The 23333-nt window shown below is 43.5% G+C and overlaps 1 protein-coding gene across 1 annotated transcript in view; it reads right to left on the bottom strand.

The window, feature by feature from the left end:
• LOC126161489 (uncharacterized) overlaps positions 1–23333 on the bottom strand; it is a 261998-nt gene that overhangs the window by 156111 nt on the left and 82554 nt on the right. Inside the window, exon 2 of the mRNA XM_049917387.1 lies at positions 19029–19193. Within this exon, the coding sequence (XP_049773344.1) occupies positions 19029–19193 (165 nt within the window). The remainder of the gene's footprint in view (positions 1–19028; positions 19194–23333) is intronic.

Genomic DNA, 23333 nt, shown 5'->3' with positions numbered 1-23333 from the left:
AAAGTTTTCCCACACATTATTATTTCTACAGCCTCTTTAATTATAGAATCCCAGTGTGTGGGAGCCTGGGGCGAAACTTTTGTTTCGTCAAATAGTATTTTATGTTTGTTTGTGAGGCTGTGCTCAGCAGCTGTAGATTTCTCCAGCTCACGATTTTCAATATGCCGTTGATGTCCTGCACAGCGGTCGGAAACGATTCTGATAGACTGCTTCTGCACTCACATCTGATGTTGTAAATTCTAGGAATCCTGAGGCCGAGACTGTCCTGAAGAGGGCGTAGCATCTGCCTTTTCTTGTTAGAAGGCCGGAAAACATCGGATACCTCGTCTTCCCAGGATTGTTTGCCAATTTTGCTGGATGTAGCGCCCAAGAAGGGAAGGAATGTCATCGTTGGTCATCAAGTGAATGTTCAGTACTTTCACGTTTCCTTTTCTTGGTGAATGCTGACCTGATATCACTTGGCGCTTAGCCGTTCTTCCGCAAAACATCCAAATAGTCTTCGTCAGCAAAGGTTTTGCTCTGTGTACCAGTGTATTTATAGGCGCTCTCTTCTGTACTGGGTGGTGGAAACGCTGGACGCTCAGATACAAATCAGTGTCCGAGACGTCCATTCGACATTCATTCTACAAGAGCATCTAAAAACGGCCGAGGGAAAAGGGAAGGCTGCTGTTTTTAGATGTTCTGGTACAACGAAAGTTGAATGAACCTCTCGGACATTCAGTGTACCGCAAGCCGACTCACACTGATTTGTATCTGAGCGTCCAGAGTTTTAACCACTTAGCACAGAAAAGAGCGGCTATAAATACCTGGTACACAGAACAAAAACCGTTTCTGAGGAAGATTACTTGGACTCCGAAATCAATCATCTGAAATATTGACACCATCAACTACTGACTAATCAGACCGACCAATCAGAAGTCGTCTACCAACCAGTCAGGACTGCCGACCAATCAGAAGTCGTCATTTTGCTATATAAGGCCACCACAGCAGCGATTTTGATAGTTTCTCCTGACGATGGTGGAAACCGTCGGAAGTTCGAGGTTTTTACCCTGAACTGACGAGACAAGAAGTCCGAGAATGTTTTATACATCAGTGCCGCCGCGACAGACTTCCTTCTCAGAAAAAAGTAACTTCGTTTCCTGAAACAGCTTGCTGGCCACACCAAACAACAATTTTTAGAGTACTGTTTCTGTGTATTTCAGGAGAGCCAAGAGATGTCTGCCGAATCCTTCGTTTCAAAGCAAATGCTTTCAGTGTACCTTTCTCTAACAGGGCACAGGCTACGAAGAAAACAGTTCCCCAACTCGACCTCTCCTTTTCAAGGTGTGTTCCATCCCATTTGACATTGTTATCGAGTCACTGGCTGTGCCTAGTGAGTGCTGCAGAAACTGTGCGATCCTTCTCTTTCACACACACAATGCCTCCGGCCCAACCACTTTACCTGAGTCGGCCACTTGCTATTCTTCAGAATACCTTCTCCCTTATCTACAGGTTCCGTTCAGCTTGTGTTACACTCTGAATGTTCTGTCCCTCGAACAGCAGCACGTCACAGTTTGAAAGTGTTCCCAAAGAAATCATTATAACACCATGCACTAAGTTTATTGCATTAAAGTAAAGAAAAGGAAATGAAATCGCCCCTTACAATCGCCGCCACCGCTTTACCCAACATCAAACATGTGTTTGCGTGGTATGTATAAGTTTAATTATGTGAAACCAGATCCACATACCAATATGAAAGAAAAGAGACCCGCCGAAATGGGCTTGACGCTTTTCAGCAGCAGAGGGCGCAATTAAGCTAAATTACAGAAGGAAAATATCTGCCAGCGTGTATATCGGATAATATCACACATACGCAGAGGGTTCGTGACAATATTTGTCACCTCTCCTTTTCAAGGTGTGTTCCATCCCATTTGACATTGTTATCGAGTCACTGGCTGTGCCTAGTGAGTGCTGCAGAAACTGTGCGATCCTTCTCTTTCATACACACAATGCCTCCGGCCCAGCCACTTTACCTGAGTCGGCCACTTGCTATTCTTCAGAATACCTTCTCCCTTATCTACAGGTTCCGTTCAGCTTGTGTTACACTCTGAATGTTCTGTCCCTCGAACAGCAGCACGTCACAGTTTGAAAGTGTTCCCAAAGAAATCATTATAACACCATGCACTAAGTTTATTGCATTAAAGTAAAGAAAAGGAAATGAAATCGCCCCTTACAATCGCCGCCACCGCTTTACCCAACATCAAACATGTGTTTGCGTGGTATGTATAAGTTTAATTATGTGAAACCAGATCCACATACCAATATGAAAGAAAAGAGACCCGCCGAAATGGGCTTGACGCTTTTCAGCAACAGAGGGCGCAATTAAGCTAAATTACAGAAGGAAAATATCTGCCAGCGTGTATATCGGATAATATCACACATACGCAGAGGGTTCGTGACAATATTTGTCACCTCTCCTTTTCAAGGTGTGTTCCATCCCATTTGACATTGTTATCGAGTCACTGGCTGTGCCTAGTGAGTGCTGCAGAAACTGTGCGATCCTTCTCTTTCATACACACAATGCCTCCGGCCCAGCCACTTTACCTGAGTCGGCCACTTGCTATTCTTCAGAATACCTTCTCCCTTATCTACAGGTTCCGTTCAGCTTGTGTTACACTCTGAATGTTCTGTCCCTCGAACAGCAGCACGTCACAGTTTGAAAGTGTTCCCAAAGAAATCATTATAACACCATGCACTAAGTTTATTGCATTAAAGTAAAGAAAAGGAAATGAAATCGCCCCTTACAATCGCCGCCACCGCTTTACCCAACATCAAACATGTGTTTGCGTGGTATGTATAAGTTTAATTATGTGAAACCAGATCCACATACCAATATGAAAGAAAAGAGACCCGCCGAAATGGGCTTGACGCTTTTCAGCAGCAGAGGGCGCAATTAAGCTAAATTACAGAAGGAAAATATCTGCCAGCGTGTATATCGGATAATATCACACATACGCAGAGGGTTCGTGACAATATTTGTCCATTGTACTGATCTAGCGGCCGGTTAGGATAGCAGTCAAACAGGCTACTGATGTAAAGACTTTGACTTCACGCTCATTGTGGACCAGTACTACATATGCATGAACATCTACATTCTGCGCGGTGCCATATGGTGTGTGGCAGAGGGTATTTCTGTACCACTGTCAGCCGGCCGGGGTGGCCGAGCGGTTCTAGGCGCTACAGTCTGGAACCGCGCGACCGCTACGGGCGCAGGTGCGAATCCTGCCTCGGGCATGGATGTGTGTGATGTCCTTAGGTTAGTTAGGTTTAAGTAGCTCTAAGTTCTAGGGGACTGATGACCTCAGCAGTTAAGTCCCATAGTGCTCAGAGCCATTTGGACCATTTTGTACCACTGTCACTTACCCCCTCTCCTGGTCCAGTTATGAATGGACCGCAGGAAAGATTGTTCGCAAACCCCAGTGCCCGCTCGAATCTGTCTAATTTAGCTTTCGTTGTCTTTTTGCGAGATATATGTAGTAGGAAGCAATGTATTGATTGACTCCAGTAGCGTACACACTCGATATTTTAACAGCTACACCGTGATGGGCAATGTCTTTCTGGTTGTATCTGCTGCTAGAGTTGGCAATATTCTGTCCATTGCATCTATTTACTCATAAACGAAAACAGATGTAAAATGAACAGTTAAAGATCACGGAAATGTTACATGTAACTGAACCTCAAGTGATTTAAGATAGTCTTTGTACACACTATAGAAAGCTGAGACTGGAAATAACTGGAAACAAGTGCGAAAAGTGGCAATTGACCCTGAATAAAGAAAAGTGTGAAGTTATTCACATGAGTACAAAAGAAATCCGCTAAATTTCGATTACGCGATAAGTCACACAAATCTGAAGGCTGTAAATTCAACTAAATACTTAGGAATTACAATTACAAATAATCTAAGTTGGAATGATCACGTAGATAATGTTGTGGGTAGAGCAAACCAAAGACTGCGATTTATTGGCAGAACACCTAGAATGTGCGAAGGATCGACTAAAGGGACTGCTTTCAGTACACTTGTCCGCCATTTTCTGGACTTTTTCTGTGCGGTGTCGGATCCGTATCAGGAGGGACTGACGGATGATATTGAAAAAGTTCAAAGGAGGGCGGCTCGTTTTGTATTATTGCGAAATAGTGGCGATAGTGCCACAGATATGATACGTGAATCGGAGAGGCAATCATTAAAAACAAAGGCGTTTTTCGTTGCGACGGGATCTTCTCATGAAATTTCAATCATCAGTTTTCTCCTACGATTGCGAAAACATTCTGTTGGCACTCACCTACATGTGGAGAAATGATCATCACGATAAAATAAGAGAAATCAGGGCTCGCACCGAAAAATTTAAGTGCTCGTTTTTCCCGCGCGCCGTTCGAGAGTGGAACGGTAGAGAGACAGCTTGAAGGTGGTTCATTGAACCCTCTGGCAGGCACTTACTTGTGAATAGCAGAGTAATCACATAGATGTAGATGTAGAATATCAGTCCGGCGTCATATACAATTTTTCGACTTCTGATGAAACAGTGATTCCATCAGCCGAGAACCTTCCCAGAGTGAATGGTTAAGACTTGTGGTCAGATCAGGGAGTACACAGTGGTGTAAAGTATTATGCACATATGATACTCACTGCTAAGAGCTACCTATCATTGAAACGAAATGCAGCGTTAATCAGTTACGGCTACAGTGGCAGCACTATTGTGCACAGTATAATTTGATCGCCAATCTATGTTCTTGTATAAAAGTATTGTGAATATCCCAACTTAAGTTTCACTGCTAGGGCTGAAAATTTCTGAAGTGTTAAATCAGTGTGTTGTGAACATTTAATTAAGCACTGCTCCTCTCTCACGATTCATTCTGACATAGATTGGTTTTTAAGGTGTGCACCTCGAAGGCAGCAGCAGTGGAACAGCCTGAATGCGAGAACTTGACCGCGGTGCCGCCGCGTTCGGTGCGTACCATTTGGAAAAGGTCCAGTTAACACAGGGACCTGAGGAACTCAACTGGAGAGGTGGGTGTAGCCGTCTCCAAGGGCCTCCCACGTTCGCGACCCCGCAGGCCTCCAGGGTCACCAGCTCAGGGCAAGAGCGGTCTGATTGCCAGCTCTAATGAAGTAATTGACTCACGAGCGAGTAATAGCAGCGGCACGTTCCTCCGTCCTAATTGTGTGAGACACTTGACCGTGTCAGAGAACTTGATACTGAACTAGTCATTTCTGGACAGTAACGTAGCACAATGAAAGGAGCTGTTGTTGAACACAGTCGCATATCCAGACCTCCTGAACCGTAGCAAGTACAAACAGAACATAAAAGAGGTGTCAAATTGAATTTGGTTGCTGTTAAGGGGAAGAGTTTCACACACACGATACTAGGAACTATCCATCTCCAGAATGAGATTTTCACTCTGCAGCGGAGTGTGCGCTGATATGAAACTTCCTGGCAGATTAAAACTGTGTGCTGGACAGTTTTAATCTGCGAGGAAGTTTCATATCAGCGCACACTCCGCTGCAGAGTGAAAATCTCATTCTGGAAACATCCCTTAGGCTGTGGCTAAGCCATGTCTCCGCAATATCCTTTCTTTCGGGAGTGCTAGTTCTGCAAAGTTTCGCAGGAGAGCTTTTGTAAAGTTTGGAAAGTACGAGACGAGATACTGGCAGAAGTAAATCTGTGAGGACGGGGCGTGAGTCATGCTTGGGTAGCTCAGATGGTAGAGCACTTGCCCGAGAAAGGCAAAGGTCCCGATTTCGAGTCTCGGTCCAGCACACAGTTTTAATCTGCCAGGAAGTTTCAACTATCCATCTTTTGGATGTTGTCGCGTATCATTTAAATGGAAATTGGAGAGAAATTCCTCTATATTCAAGACATTGATTAGTTTTGTTTTGCCTGACATGTTACAGTACTTTCTCTGCTATTTCAGTGGGTTCTGTTTACAGCTATTCATCACTCGAGACAATCAGTCACTTAAGTTAGTAGTTTAATGTCTACCACGTGTTCTATAACTTGTCATGATTTTTTGATGTAGTCTTACTACCGTTGCTTTAGAGATCCCAAAACACATATTTCTATTTCTGATGCTGTTTTTACTTGTTCCATAGGCATTTCATATACAGGGTGATTGAAAAGTCACACATACAAAAAATGTATTCGAGTGCCTATAAGGGGCGTCTCTCGTAAGAGTCGTAAGGCACGTTTTCTTCTCTGGTATTTCAGTAGACATTTGGAATTTCATTTTTTCGCAATGTAGCTGGAGTCAGCTCAAAAAAAAAAAGTACTGATGAAGTCTTTCATACGACACCCAGTGTCGACGGAAGCCGTTGGCTTGTTTCCCGTTACAAACAAAATGATGTTTAAAGTGTAATTTTACTTGCCTATTCGATAGAGGACCAACGGCATTGCCGCAATGGTAATTTTAACTAGACTCCGGATAGGACACTGTCTTTTTAGCCATCGACATCTTTTAAGTGGCGATCCTCCTCCGCTTTGTCCCCATTGCTCTCAACTGTGGATTGTGAGACACCTTTTACGTGAGTGCCCCTATTTTACTCCGTTACGCGCTCGTCTACAGCTGTCGCCTGATGTATCTTCCATTTTAGCAGATGACAAGCGCTCAGCCGATCGCATTCTCGAGTTTATTGATGTCAGTGAAATGACGTCGGTCATTTGAGGCTCTTTTTGGGGAAAACAACCCCCCCTTCTGTAGTGGTTTTCGAAGCTTTCCTTCTGTTTTTTTAATTTCCCCACATTTTGAGTTTCGCTCCCATTGCTGCTGATTTCCTTTTTTTTTTACCTTTCTTTAAGCCACAGACCGGACGCTAATGACCGTAGCAGTTTTGCGTCCTAAAACCATAACAAAAAAAAACACCTATTCCCGTCAGATCACCAAAGTTAAGTGCTGTCGGGCTTGGCTAACACTTGGATGGGTCACCGTATGGGTCTACCGAGTGCTGTGGGCAAGAGGGGTGCACTCAACCTTTGTGAGGTCAAGCGAGGAGCTGCTTGATTGAGAAGTAGCAGCCCCTGTCACGGAAACTGCCAAAGTCCGGGAGAGTGGTGTGCTGACCACATGCCCCCCCCCCCCCCCCCCATCCCCCGTATCCGCATCCGGCGACGCCTAAGACCTGAGGATGACACGGCGGTCGGTCGATACCGTTAAGTTCAAAATGGGTCTGAGCACTATGGGACTTAACAAAAAAAATGGTTCAAATGGCTCTGAGCACTATGGGACTCAACATCTTAGGTCATAAGTCCCCTAGAACTAGAACTACTTAAACCTAACTAACCTAAGGACATCACACACACCCATGCCCGAGGCAGGATTCGAACCTGCGACCGTAGCGGTCGCGCGGTGCCAGACTGAAGCGCCTAGAACCGCTCGGCCACTTCGGCCGGCGATACCGTTAGGCCTTCAAGGCCTCTTCTGATGGCGTTTGTCTGTTTTTATTCGGTAAAGGGGTCCGAGATTCGTCCAGTGCGATATTTGTTTTATCGATACGCATTAGCAGGGACAGGAAAACACGAAGAGTAACCAGTACTCCAGCAGCTATACCACTGCCCTGGCCCGCATTGACCGCTATCGCCAAGCATGCAGCACTACTAAGCCACTGGTGGATTGCAGTTTATTCTTGTTGTTTTACTGTCCCTGCTAATACACGACGATAAAAATAATATCTGGCTAGACTGATTTCGGAACGTTCCATCGAATGTGCACGTAAATTCCGGCTTAAAAATAATTTTGTTTGTTGTGAGATACAGACCAACGCTTTCTGTTGAGACTGGGCTTCGCTTGAAGGACGTGACGAGCAGTAATTGTTTGGACTGACTCCTGCTACACAATGAACAAACGAAATTGCGAGTACCTGTCGGAACACCAGAGAAAATGCACTGGTATGTATTGTACCGTTTCTGACTCTGGAAACCGTTGCGTTCACTCCCAAACCTTCCTTCGTAATTGAGAAAGGATAATGTTAGCTCGTGTATGACGTAATAGGTGGAGTGAGGTACAGAAGTGTTTTTCATTTATTAACGTTTATTCATATCTATATTCAGATGTGATTGACATAGACAGCATTGACCCTCACTAGTAAGCTCGCATACAGTTTATTCAGATACTTTTTATTGCCAGTTTTTTTGATAAACTTTAGCATTATGATGTAATGCACGCGAATCACCGCCTGCGCCTTCGGCGCGCTAATAATATGAAAATTTGGAAATTTGTGGTAACTTCATGTGGGACCAAACTGCTAAGGTCATCGGTCCCTAGGCTTACACACTACTGAAACTAACTTACACTGACGACAACGCACACACGCATGCCCGAGGAATCACTCGAACATCCGACGGGGGTAGCCGCGCGAACCGTGGCAAGGCGCCCGAGACCACACGGCTACACCGCGCGGCGCTAATGATGCGAGCCGAGCGAAGTGTTTCGGTGACTGTAGCGAATGTGTCTACGCAGCTACAGCCGCTGCACTGTTCGGTGCGGGCAATGGCGCACGTATAACATCTTCTTTGCCCACGGAATATGTAAATATCAACGTACCACGAATCCGCGTCCAACGCAAAGTACAAGGTATAAATAGGAAAGTATCCTGTTACATGAGTTATGTAAAGTTTTACGAAGTATCAATAACGTTAACTGTTTGAATTGTATTACTTGTACTGTACTATGGGCATACGGGCATACTAAGCGCCGGCAGTTTCAGTAATGTTGCACTGTAAAGTGGCTATAATTTCGCACCTTACAAGCACTCATCTACATACTTTGCCGTGATATACAACCACAATTAGGTATTATTTGATGGGGCCGGCCGGTGTGGCCGAGCGGTTCTAGGCGCTTCAGTCTGAAACCGCGCAACCGCTACGCTCGCAGGTTCGAATACTGCCTCGTGCATGGATGTGTGTGATGTCCTTAGGTTAGTTAGGTTTAAGTAGTTCTAAGTTCTAGGGGACTTATGACTAGACCACGGATTTTTAGGTCGTAAAAAAGTGTGTTTTAGGCACCTAAAATAGGCTCCTTCAGTAGTCCATTTAGGCTATATAAAACCTAAAACAGGCTCTAATAAAAATGATGCAGAGAAAATAAAAATTAATTAAAATACACAGTGTTGACAGTATGAACATCTTATTAGTCATTAAAACAAGGAGAATGAATATTTACACAGTTACAGAGCACAGCAATCTACAACATTAATGTCGAACATAACTCCAAATATTTTTGAGTTCCTGCAAGATAAAGATCTCCGTAAAAAAGATGTGGAAATGGTTTAATTAATACATTCGTAGTTTCACATATTCTGACCATAGTTGGCTTCACAATAAATAACCAAAATCTTTTCTAGGTTTTCTAGTGAAAAACTGTGGCGCTTGTCAGTCAGAATCAATTTACAAGCTGAAAAAGGACGTTCTACGTCAACAGATGTGACAGGGGCGTACTTCATTTTCGGCACATGTTGGACAGGAATGCTTCAGTCAGGAGTGCTGGATTTTCCACTAAGTATGTCGGCAGCTGCACACAACTCCTTCAGGCCAGTGTTCTTCTGCAAAACCGTTTGCATTTTTGCCCGTACTTTTACCCCTACTTCACCTGGCGCTTCATTAATTTTCATTTTGACTTCTTCAACCAAAGAAATATTGTCGTAGATAGGTCTCCCTGAGCCTTCTAATTGTGAAATTATTCTTGCCATAAATGTGTAGTGGGCCCTAATGTAAGATAAGCCCCGTTTTAAAGAAGAATCTTTCAGTAACTCCATTGCTGCAGTTACGGATGCAGCATCCTCCGGTATATTTTCAAGCACCTTCTGGACAGCTGAGAGATGCGTACTGTAGTATTCTGCTGCTATCTGCCACGTGCTCCAGCGGGTGACAACAGTCTCTGGCGGCAATGGGACATCTGGAAGCTGTTCTTTGAATGCCAGTATTCTTGATGGTGCCTTAACAAAAATTTTCTTCACCATAGATATTACTTTATTTACTTTAGGAAACAGTAGCCTTACTTGCTCTGCTATGCGGTTGATCCCATGCACTACACAAGTTATGTGCAGCATCAATGGGTAGATTACTTTTAATAGTTGAAACGCTGCTATCATATATGCAGCAGCATCAGTGACGGCCAGAAGCACCTTACTCTCATCCACTCCGTTTGGGTACAGCACCTTAAGCCCATTGTTCCCAAACTGTGCTATTGTTTGTTGGTTAGTTTTTGCAAGCTGTTTTGAGTAAATCAAATGAGCCCTGGATGGAGCATCTGGATCTAGCTTGCCAATAATCAGGTTTGCAATGTAACGGCCAAGACTGTCAGTAGTTTCATCCACAGAAATCCATATACAAGATTCTCCAACATCTTCTCGGATTCTATGCAATGCAGCTTTGTAAGCTGAATCCACATAGTTCTTACTTAAAGTTGACTCTGCAGGAATAGACTCATGGCAGTACTTCTCAAGAAAACCTCTGAAAATAGGGTTTTCTAGTTTCCGAAAGGGGATGTTTGCTGCCACAAGAGCATGACACAAATCACTGCAGAACTTGTTTTTTTCGGAGCATTCACCAGATTTATTGGTTAAAAGAGTTTGCTTCAATTTTGACTTTCGTTCAACATTAGCTTTATGTGCGATTCCATCTGCATGCTGAGTTAAGTGGGATTTCTTAACACACGAAACCTAATACGAGAGAAAAGGGTAATGCAGTTTAGAATCGCAAATAAAGAGTATTTCGTATTACTAAAGGATAGCGATAAAAAAGAATCGTAAGTAACTGGAAAATAAGAAGTCGTGGTCTCGTGGTCTCGCGGTAGCGTTCTCGCTTCCCGAGCACGGGGTCCCGGGTTCGATTCCCGGCGGGGCCAGGGATTTTCACCTGCCTCGAGATGACTGGGTGTTTGTGTTGTCCTCATCATTTCATCATCATCCAGGAAAGTGGCGAAATTGGACTGAGCAAAGATTGGGTAATTGTACGGGCGCTGATAACCATGCAGTTGAGCGCCCCACAAACCAAACATCATCATCATCATCTACACAATGTACTGATTTGGTTTCGCTGGGAAAAAGTGAACGATGACCTGTTTTTTGTTTCCTTTTACTGCGGTGCATGGGAGCGGTAGGGAAAGTACCGTATTCGTTGCTTGACATGGCACCTGAACAAGCGAATGGAATCTACCGGTGCTTCAGATGAAAACATCTCACTACTGGCAAATTATTGTTCGAACCGGAAAATTCACGTATAATACCTTTCACGAAACAGAGTAGTTTGATAGGACTGCCTGTAGACAGCAGCGAGAAAATGCGCGAAGGCCTGTAATTTAGCTATAGAGGGCTTCTACGATTAACATTGTGATTTTTTAATACGTGCTCAGCTTAAGGCCTATGAAACCGTTTCTTTGCGAAAATACACAGCTGGCCAGAATCCTACGAACGAAATATTTTCAGATATAACATTTAGTACTCCCACGTTCGAGTCTAATGTGTAACTCAAATCTTTGACCGGTTCCCATTCGCTCACCGAAGTTAAGCACTGTCGCGCTCGGCGCGTACTTGGATGGATGACCATTCAACCGTGCCGAGTGCTATTGGTAGTAAGGCAAGCAAAGGAATTGTAAAGAGTTTCTAACGACCTTCGCCTTCGACGAGACGTAATCTTTGAAAACACAAGAACTCTATGTCAGATTTACGAAATAGGTACTTTTTAGGATTTTGATGCCGAAATAGGCAAAATTAGGCGTCAACGTCGAAATACGCAATTTTAGGTCCTATAGAACTAACGGTATTCAGTTTAGTTAGTCATGAAGCGCATAAGTACCAGCTTATATGCAAAGTGAAGCTTAGGAAAAAAAATAGGTTTTAACCTAAAGATCCGTGATCTATTTTTTACATATGAATAAAGAAACACCTATAAAGAGTATTTGGTATTAACAGGGATAGCAATATAAAAGAAGAAAAAAAAGGCCGAAGTGTTAGGCAAATACGAAGCATGAGCGCATATCAACTAGCCACCTTGCTGCACGCTGGGCAGAAAATATTTTTTTGTGGAAAAACTTGGAGCCACTGTTTTATATGATGAAATAGGCACTTTTTAGGATATTTAAGCCGAAATAGGCAAAAATAGGCACTAACGTCGAAACAGTCTTTTTTAGGTCCTATAGACCTAACCTCAGATGTTGAGTCCCATAGTGCTCAGAGCCATTTGAACCATTTTTTGATGGGTTGTACATCGTATATATGAATATTTAAAGAAAACTGACATTGTCACATACACCTTGTAAATAATTGTTAACGCTTTTGCATGAAAGGTGACGGAGTGTCTTTATTATCAAAACGGCGTACTGAATGATTGTCTGTACTGGTAGAGGTTGGAACGCCAGTGGAGATGAAACGGCAGGCAGAACTCAAGCCCTGGGTGGTCCTGCCTGACACAGGAAGTGCCAAGACGGACAGTCTGGACACCTGGCCGCGGAAACACAATACAGCGGCGGCTGTTCGGTATTATACTAGGCCGGAAGGATAACCGGGAACTCTGCAAATCTTGGACGCAGCTGAGAGGAACGAGGAAGCTTCACCTCGGAAATATAGCAGGCTGGGTTATTTCTAAGGGTTTTTACTCAGAAGCATACCATTGTATGAGTATAGGTATCTCCTAGCAAGCTTTCCGCACTGGACGACAAAAGACAAAAGTATGATTGGTTGGCGTTCGGAAGAATCTGTAGAGAGGGTATCGTGAAGATGATTCGCCTTCTGCGGTTACGAGGAGGGGGGGGGCGGGGGGGGGGGGGGAGCCGAGTCTTGCTGGGAAGCCAGTGATGAAGAGGAAGAGGTCTTCCGTTTTTGAGGGCAAGTGTGTGACGGTCGCTCAGTATCAGCTTTATTGGTACAGACGGACTTGCTGTCTTTGCTCTTATGAGGGTTTGTAGTTAGAACGGTAGGCACTGTACTGTTCCGAACTTACACGATTCTGGACTTCGACTCCGGGTTGGAAGTCGTCGTTGAGTATGCAGCGTTCAGTGACTGAGAGCACTTCTTTTGCCTATACTTACGTTGAGACGTTATGTGAACTCCGTCCTTGTGACTGGGAGTTTGCGTTTCTCGTCTGTAGAACACAGAGAGGAGAAGACAGTATTAGATTGTATCAGTCAGAGGACCGTCTTCTGCCGTGCTAGTGTTTGAAAGAGTTTTATTTTGTGGCTGGAGTTCTTCCATCGTCGCAGGCGTGTACGAGAACCATTACTTCGACGAACCGGACGCAGTACATACGGTGATATTGCTAATTGCTTCGGCTTATTAGGGCTGTGATCAAGCTGGTTTATTTCCACTGAGGTTTCACACCATCGTAGATCATCTTTGAAAGTAGTGTCTTCTAGTTCTTGGTACGTAGATGATGTCAGTCATTTCGCGTGGCCATAAAAAGGGGAAGAGTTGGGCAATTGATCATCAATTTTAGTCAGGAAATATACACAATTGTAATATAAAGGGTTGTTTTTTAGTCTACAATAAAGTATAATAAGAAACAACGTTTATCATTTAGTACTATTAGTTGCCTTAATCATTCATTTATGTTGAGGTTGTAATACATATGTTAAATAGCATTAAGAGATCCTAATATCTGCTTCAAAGGGTAGTCAGACAGGGCCAAATCATCATTTTAGCGCTCAATATTTTCCGCTGCGAACATGCATTTTACACCCACTTGGGGTAGCATCTTGGAGCGTCAGTTGGGGTCTTTGGTGACCTTGGCTTCCTACTTCAGACATATTCATGACTCCACCACGTGGGTTTTGCGATCATCTGTTCATTTTTCATCACTAATGGGTACTTGCATTTTTCTGTTCAAACGCAGGTTCATTCGACATAGGTTTCTTCCGAGGTCTTATTTGAACTCCTTTTTAGGTCCATACCCGTGACTCCCAGTGGTTATGTACACTGCCTGCGCCTGCTAACCATTGAAATTTTTGATGTTTTATTCTGTGATCTCCCAAGTGTACACTAAGGTGACAAAAGTCCTACCATACCTCATAATACCGTCTCGGACCTCGTCTTGCCCGGAGTAGTACAGCAATTCGATGTAGCGTGGACTCATCAAGTCGCTGGAAGTCTCCTGCAGAAATATTGAGCCATTCTGCCTCTATAGCCGCCCTTCATTGCGACAGTGTTGCCGATGCAGGATTTTGTAAACGAACTGACCTCTCCATTATGTGCCATAAATTTTCCATGGGATGCGGGCTGTGCGATATTGGTAGCCAAATCATTCGCTCGAATTGTCCAGAATGTTCTTCAAAACAATCGCGAAGACTTGCGGTTGTATGGCACAGGCGCATTCTCATCCATAAAAAATTCCGTCCTCGTTTGGGAACATGACGTCCATGAAGGGCTGCAAATGGTCTCCAAGTAGCTGAACATCCAGAGGACCCAAGCTATTCCATGTAGACACAGCCCGCATCGTTATGGAGCCACCACCAGCCTGCACAGCGCCTTGTTGACAACTTGGGTCCGTGGATTCGTGGGGTCTGTAACACTCGAACCCTATCATCAGCTCTGTCCAAATGAAATCGTGGCTCAACTAACCAGGCTACGGTTTCCATTCGACTAGGCTCCAACAGATGTGGTCAAGAGCCCAGGAAAGGCGCTGCAGACCATGTCGTGCTGTTAGGAAAGGTGCTCGCGTCGGTCTTCTGCTGCCGTACCCCTTAAACGCCAAGTTTCGCCTCACTCTCCTAACGGATATGTTCATCGTACGTCCCACATTGATTTCTGCAGTTATTTCAAGCAGTGTAGCTCTCTGTTTCCACTAACACCTCTACGGAAATGCCGCTGCTCTCGGTCGTTAAGTGAAGGCTGTCGGCCACTGTGTTGTCCGTGGTGAAAGTGTAATGCTTGAAATCTGATGTTCTCGGCACACTCCTGGCACTGTGGATCTCGGAATACTGAATTCCCCAAACGATTTTCGCAACAGAATGTCTCATGCGTCTAGCTCCAACTACCATTCTGTGTTCAATGTCTATTAAATGCCGTCGTGCGGCCATAACGACGTCGAAAACCTTTCCACATGAATCAGCTGAATACAAACGCCAGCTCTGCCAATGAATTGACGTTTTATACCATGTGTACGTGATACTACCTCCATCTTTATATGTGCATATCGCTATCCCATGACTTTGTCGCCTCCGTGTAAGACGTTCTGACAATTCGAACGCCATCCAAACGTAGGTAGACCCCGTATCTTCAGAGAGCCGATGTTAAATTAATTAAACGATATTTGTTTCCCTATCTTTCTGGTTTAATTGCCTTATTTTTTCCCCATTGTTATACTTTCTAATTCTTATCATATTTTTCATAGACGTATGCATTTAAGGATGCGATTAAATCATCGCGAATCCGGTCGTGTGTGATCTTTTAATAAAGAAACTACTAACAGCTAATGCGGGTTGTTGTTGTGGTCTTCAGTCCAGCGATTGGTTTGATGCAGCTCTCCATGCTACTCTATCCTGTGCAAGCTTCTTCATTTCCCAGTACCTACTGCAGCCTACATCCTTCTGAATCTGCTTAGTGTATTCGTCCCTTGGTCTCCCTCTACGATTTTTACCCTCCACGCCGCCCTCCAATACTAAATTGGTGATCCCTTGATGCGTCAGAACATGTCCTACCCACCGATCCCTTCTTCTAGTCAAGGTGTGCCACAAATATCTCTTCTCCCTAATTCTATTCAATACCTTCTCATTAGTTATGTGATATACCCATCTAATCTTCAGCATTCTTCTTGTCCAAACTATTTATCGTCCACGTTTCACTTCCATACATGGCTACACTCCATACAAATACTTTCAGAAACGACTTCCTGACACACAAATCTATACTCGATGTTCACAAATTTCTCTTCTTCAGAAACGCTTTCCTTGCCATTGCCAGTCTACATTTTATATCTTCTCTACTTCGACCATCATCAGTTATTTTGCTCCCCAAATAGCAAAACTCCTTTACTATTTTAGGTGTCTCATTTCCTAATCTAATTCCCTCAGCATCACCTGACTTAATTCGATTGCATTCCATTATCCTCGTTTTGCTTTTGTTGATGTTCATCTTATACCCTCCTTTCAAGACACTGTCCATTCCGTTCAACTGCTCTTCCAAGTCCTTTGCTGCCTCAGACAGAATTACAATGTCATCGGCGAACCTCAAAGTTTTTATTTCTTCTCCATGGATTTTAATACCTACTCCAAATTTTTCTTTTGTTTCCTTTACTGCTTGCTCAATATACAGATTGAATAACATCCCTTTCATGTCCCTCGACTCGTATAACTGCCATCTGGTTTCTGTACAAATTGTAAATAGCCTTTCGTTCCCTGTATTTTACCCCTGCCACCTTTAGAATTTGAAAGAGAGTATTCCAGTCAACATTGTCAAAAGCTTTCTCTAAGTCTACAAATGCTAGAAACGTAGATTTGCCTTTCCTTAATCTAGCTTCTAAGATAAGTCGTAGGGTCAGTATTGCCTCACGTGTTCCAAAATTTCTACGGAATCCAAACTGATCTTCCCCGAGGTCGGCTTCTACCAGTTTTTCCATTCGTCTGTAAAGAATTCGCGTTAGTATTTTGCATCCGTGACTTATTAAACTGATTGTTCGGTAATTTTCACATCTGTCAGCACCTGCTTTCTTTGGGATTCGAATTATTATATTCTTCTTGAAGTCTGAGGGTATTTCGCCTGTCTCATACATCATGCTTACCAGATGGTAGAGTTTTGTCAGGACTGGCTCTCCCAAGGCTGTCAGTAGTTCTAATGGAATGTTGTCTACTCCGGGGGCCTTGTTTCGACTCAGGTCTTTCAGTGCTCTGTCAAACTCTTCCCGCAGTATCGTATCTCCCATTTCATCTTCATCTACATCCTCTTCCATTTCCATAATATTGTCCTCAAGTACATCGCCCTTGTATAGACCCTCTATATACTCCATCCACCTTTCTGCTTTCCCTTCTTTGCTTAGAACTGGGTTTCCATCTGAGCTCTTGATATTCATACAAGTGGTTCTCTTATCTCCAAAGGTCTCTTTAATTTTCCTGTAGGCAGTATCTATCTTACCCCTAATGAGATAAGCCTCTACATCCTTACATTTGTCCTCTAGCCATCGCTGCTTAGCCATTTTGCATTTCCTGTCGATCTGACTTTTGAGACGTTTGTATTCCTTTTTGCCTGCTTCACTTACTGCACTTTTGTATTTTCTCCTTTCATCAATTAAATTCAGTATCTCTTCTGTTACCCAAGGATTTCTACTAGCCCTCGTCTTTTTACCTACTTGATCCTCTGCCGCCTTCACTATTTCATTCCTCAATGCTACCCATTCTTCTTCTACTGTATTTCTTTCCCCCATTCCTGTCAATTGTTACCTTATGCTCTCCCTGAAACTCTGTACAACCTCTGGTTCTTTCAGTTTATCCAGATCCCATGTCCTTAAATTCCCACCTTTTTGCAGTTTCTTCAGTTTTAATCTACAGTTCATAACCAATAGATTGTGGTCAGAATCCACATCTGCCCCTGGAAATGTCTTACAATTTAATACCTGGTTCCTAAATCTCTGTCTTACCATTATATAATCTATCTGATACCTTCTAGTATTTCCAGGATTCTTCCACGTGTACAACCTTCTTTTATGGTTCTTGAACCAAGTGTTAGATATGATTAAGTTATGCTCTGTGCAAAATTCTACCAGACGGCTTCCTCTTTCATTTCTTTCCCCCATTCCATATGCACCTACTATGTTTCCTTCTCTCCCTTTTCCTACTCTCGAATTCCAGTCACCCATGACTATTAAATTTTCGTCGCCCTTCACTACCTGAATAATTTCTTTTATCTCATCATACATTGTATCAATTTCTTCATCATCTGCAGAGCTAGTTGGCATATAAACTTGTACTACTGTAGTAGGTGTGGGCTTCGTGTCTATCTTGGCCACAATAATGCGTTCACTATGCTGTTTGTAGTAGCTTACCCGCAGTCCTATCTTTTTATTCATTATTAAACCTACTCCTGCATTACCCCAATTTGATTTTGTATTTATAACCCTGTATTCATCTGACCAAAAGTCTTGTTCCTCCCGCCACCGAACATCACTAATTCTCACTATATCTAACTTTAACCTATCTATTTCCCTGTTTAAGTTTTCTAACCTACCTGCCCGATTAAGGGATCTGACATTCCACGCTCCGATCCGCAGAACGCCAGTTTCCTTTCTCCTGATAACGACGTCCTCTTGAGTAGTCCCCGCCCGGAGATCCGAATGGGGGACTATTTTACCCAAGAGGACGCCATCATCATTTAACCATACAGTAAAGCTGCATGCCCTCGGGAAAAATTACGGCTGTAGTTTCCCTTTGCTTTCAGCCGTTCGCAGTACCAGCACAGCAAGGCCGTTTTGGTTAGTGTTACAAGGCCAGATCAGTCAATCATCCAGACTGTTGTTCCTGCAACTACTGAAAAGGCTGCTCCCCCTCTTCAGGAACCACACGTTTGTCTGGCCTCTCAACAGATACCCCTCCGTTGTGGTTGCACCTACGGTACGGCTATCTGTATCGCTGAGGCACGTAAGCCTACCCACCAACTGCAAGGTCCTTGGTTCATGGAGGGTACATTACATCATCCTCGTTTTGCTTTTGTTGATGTTCATCTTTTACCCTCCTTTCAAGAATGCGGGTACCAGAAGTTTTTTTAGAAGATTTGAATAGTTTAAAAAATTGTTACAATATTTACAAAGTTATTTATCCATTCTATGAATGAAACTCCTAAGGAGGCTTGTATCCTCTATGTACTGTACTGCTAAAGAATAAGAAAAAGTGATAATTAATAAAGGAAGAAACGTGCCGTGGAGGTTTCATAGAAAGCTGACACTTTTCAGCACTATGAGGTGTACGAACTTTCTCTTTTCGCTGCACTTAGCTGTACTTCCTCGAACACGAGACTGATGGGCTTCAGCTGTGAAGTCCAGTGCGTGTTTAGACACCTTGTAGAGTTGTATAGAGGTACTCACTGCGCTGTTTGATCTTCTTGCAGACGGGAATCTCTCGTGGATCGGTCCTACGGCGCAGCTGCTCCATGCAGTCGACGGTTTCGATGCCGGTGCTGTTGAACGGGTCATCGCAGTTGTGGTGGTAGTGGTCTGACGAGCAGTGGTAGCAGCGAAGCCGCTTCTCTTCTGCAACATACGGTGACGGGTGTGGCTTTAGTATACACAGTAGTGTATGGCAGTGTAGTGGTTCAAATGGCTCTCAGCACTATGGGTTTTAACATCGGAGGTCATCAGTCCCCTAGAACTTAGAAATACTTAAACCTAACTAACCTAAGGACATCACACACATCCATGCCCGAGGCAGGATTAGAACTTGCGATCGTAGGAGCAGCGCGGTTCCGGACTGAAGCACCTAGAACCGATCGGCCACCGCAGCCGGCTGCAGTGTAGTGTTCAGCAGTGTACAGTAGTGGATTTCAGTGTAAAGGCATGGATATTTGCAGGAAAATTAACGTTGTTGCCTGGAATAGTCGCGCACAACGTATATGCAATAGTACGAAATTCTTTATATCGACAAATATAGTCAAATGGTATCCAATTTGATGCGAATAGTGCAGCATGTAACAAGACACCAAAGAAACGATTCAGATGGTAGAGGGTGAACCCTGTATAAAGACAGTCGGCTGTGTGTGGTGTTATTGTATGTCTACGTTCCTCTACTGTAGATGGGAAACAGACACCATTAGGGAAAGTGGATGTTGTGTACATAAACCACGAATGTGACAATGCCATGCGAAAAAGTTTTCATGTGATGAAAAAGCAAAAATCGATACATGGAAATGGGACACTCTAATCGTCAAACTGCCAATAATTTGAACCGTTCATGTACAGTGATCGATATTTTCGTTAGATTGGGCGCACGATGTGGATAGAACGGAAAATATAAGCAAAGTAGGAAATTATTTAAGGCATAGGAAGGGTCGCTTTTGCGCAAAGCAAGGGCCAGAAACCGTTATTCTCCTCAACCTGTTGCCAGTAACTGTCATACGTCTACGAAAAATTTCGTCATATGACAAACATCTTGCATTCACGAAACGATTGCAGAAACCAGCATTAACGCTCAAACATAAACTGGGTAGATCGGAGTTTATTGAAAAGTATGTCTAATGGACTTCAGAATGGGGTAAAGTGATTCTAACTGATGAGAGGAAGTTAAATTGAGATGGGCAGGAGATATTTCAGTATTATTGGCATGATCTGAAAACAAAGCGACAGGGAAGAATGAAGAGATATTTTGGTGATGGAAGTGTTACGATTTGAGCAGACGTCTGCGCTGAAGGTAAATCATGCATTGCTTAACCGAACACTAGAGTGCTCTCCTATATGTACACTAAGATGGTTCAAATGGCTCTGAGCACTATGGGACTTAACTTCTGAGGTCATCAGTCCCCTAGAACTTAGAACTACTTAAACCTAACTAACCTAAGGACATCACACACATCCATGCCCGAGGCAGGATTCGAACCTGCGACCGCTCGGCCACTCTGGCCGGCACACTAAGACGCTAGAGGCAGAATTGATTAGTGTGTGTGAAGACCTAGGGGACGAAAGTCTAATGTTTCAACAAGATAATGCAACTGTGTATGATTCCGCTGTAACCAAAAAGTGGTTTGAAGATAAAGATACCTGTGTTGCCCTGGCCTGCACGCAGTCAGGATTTGAACCCCGTGGAAAATATTTGTGGAATACTTGCAAGGCGCGTTTATCGCAATGGAAAGCAGTTTGAGGCCGCATGTGAGCTGAAATGAGCGATACGGATAGAATGGGTGACAGTTTCACTGGAAGAACTACAAACCCTAACAAAATCAATCCCGAAAATAATTTCTGAGTTAATTAGGAACAACAGAAGTTGGACAGATAGTAAATGCCTCTATACCAGTTTCCATCCAAGAAATTTTAACGCCTTATTTTGATACTCGTGTTATGAAAGAAACTTTGTAATTCTGTTATGACTGTTTACGGCTTATATGTATCTACTATTTGCGTAGAAATTTCCATACACGTATGATTCATACATTGTACTGTTGGTTTCGTGGAACGCTGCTTTTTTACTGATTTCCACTACTGTAGTGATAATCAGTGCAGAACTTCAGAATACACAAAGATCGTCACCATGAAAACCGTATCACGCTAGTAGATTAGTTACACGTTCCGTAGATCAACCGAGCGATTTTATCGAAATGGTTTGGGGTGAGTCAGTCTACATATGCATGGAATGTTTGTTAGTATGGCTACATACTGAACCGGGCGTTGTGACCGAGCGGTTCTAGGCGCTTCAGTCCGGAACCGTGCTGCTGCCGCGGTTGCAGGTTCGAATCCTGCCTCGGCCATGGATGTATGTGATGTCCTTAGGTTAGTTAGGTTTAAGTAGTTCTAAGTCTAGGGGACTGATGACCTCAGATGTTAAGTCCCATAGTGCTTAGAGCCATTTGAATCATTTTTGAGCTACATGCTGACCATTTAAATGTTGCCAGATAGCACAGTGATTTAAAATTTAATAAGAATGAAGAAACTACTCTACTGTTTATGCAAATTGTAAAGCGAAGGAAATATGTGATTACAACAAAATTTATTGCAGAGGCTAGCTGCTCACGACCTCGTACTCCTGTGACTCAGTCTGGTTAAATGGGAAAGATAGAAAAGAGAAAGCACACGTTTCCTAATGTGTATGAGAGTTTGATATACGTCCTACCTCCTTATACCCCTTGCCTCTGTCCGTCTCGTCCTCTCCCTATCTTTGTCGATGTCTCTTCCTTCCATCTCTCTCTGTCCATCACCTCCTCCCTGTCTCTCTGCCCATCTTCTCCTCAATTTCTGCTCAAGGATCATGTTGTAATCGAGGATCATACTACTATATAGACGTTACAAATAGTCAGTGCTTGAGAGCCGGCACACCACTCTCTCACTTTACAACGTCATTAGTCAAATATTTTAGGTCATGATCTTAGTGTTCCCCAGTACTACATTTGGTATGTGTGGTTTATGACTTTTTTACAATATGAAATTGTGGGCAGAATATTCTTATGTCTGCATGTATAATCCATAGAGAACTTCATCGATTTGTTGTAGAATCATGGAACATATTTTGTGTTCAGACATAATGACCTTTCTAGACACTGAGAAGCTCATCTGCAAAAACCAGCACGGTTTTAGGAAACAGCGGTCATGCGAGACACAGCTGGCCCTCTTTGTGCGTGATATACAACAGGCTCCAGATATCGGCTCCCAGGTTGATGCCATATTCCTCGACTTTTGAAAGGCGTTCGACTCAGTTCCGCACTGTCACTTGCTCCAAAAAGTGCTCGCTTACGGTCTATCCGATGACATATGAGGTTGGATAGACATTTTTCTAACAGACAGGGAGCAGTATGACGTCCTGAATGGGGAGACTTCAACAGAACCGAGCGTAACTTCAGGTGTGCCCCAGGGTAGCGTAATAGGTCCGTTGCTTTTTACAATTTACATAAACGATCTGCTTGATGGTACAGACAGCGGCATTGGTCTGTTTGCCGGTGATACTGTAGTCTACAGGAAAATAGTATCACACGAAAGTTGTGAACAAATCAATGAGGATTTGCAGAAAATAAATGCGTGGTGGAATGACTGGCAGTTATCTCTCAATATTAGTAAGTGCAACCTACTGCGTATAACAAAACGAAAATCCACATTAATGTACGACTACAAAATAAGTGCCCCGTCTTTGGAAGTGGTAACATCCGTGAAGTATCTGAGTGTGACTATTCGAAATGATCTCAAATGGAACGATCAGATTACACAAGTAACGGGTAAGATGAACTCCAGATTGCGGTTTATTGGTAGAATCCTGAAGCGATGCAGTCCTTCAACGAGGAAATAGCTTACAATACCTTAGTTCGTCTCAGAGTATTGTTCGTCTGTATGAGACCCTTACCAGTTGGGTCTGATTCAAGAGATTGAGAAGGTCCAAAGAAGAGCGGCAAGATTCGTGACTGGTACATTTAGCGATCGCGAGAGCGTTACAAATCTCATAGAAAGTTTGAAGTGGGACACACTTGCAGATAGACGACGCGCTAAAGTGAAGGGGTTGCTCATTAAATGCCAAAACACGATCTTCGCCGAGAATGTAGAGCATATATTATTACCACCAACTTTCAAATCGCGCAATGATCACCATTCAAAGATAAGGGAAATTAGAGCTCGCACTGAGGCGTTCAGATAGTCGTTTATCCCTCGCGCGATCCGCGAGTGGAACAGGGGGGGGGGGGGGGGGGGGGGAATATGACTTTG

This window comes from Schistocerca cancellata, chromosome 2 (assembly GCF_023864275.1).
Source record: "Schistocerca cancellata isolate TAMUIC-IGC-003103 chromosome 2, iqSchCanc2.1, whole genome shotgun sequence".
Lineage (NCBI taxonomy): Eukaryota > Metazoa > Arthropoda > Insecta > Orthoptera > Acrididae > Schistocerca > Schistocerca cancellata.
The sequence above is the reverse complement of the archived record's forward strand: the minus strand, read 5'-3'. Positions and strand labels throughout refer to the sequence as shown.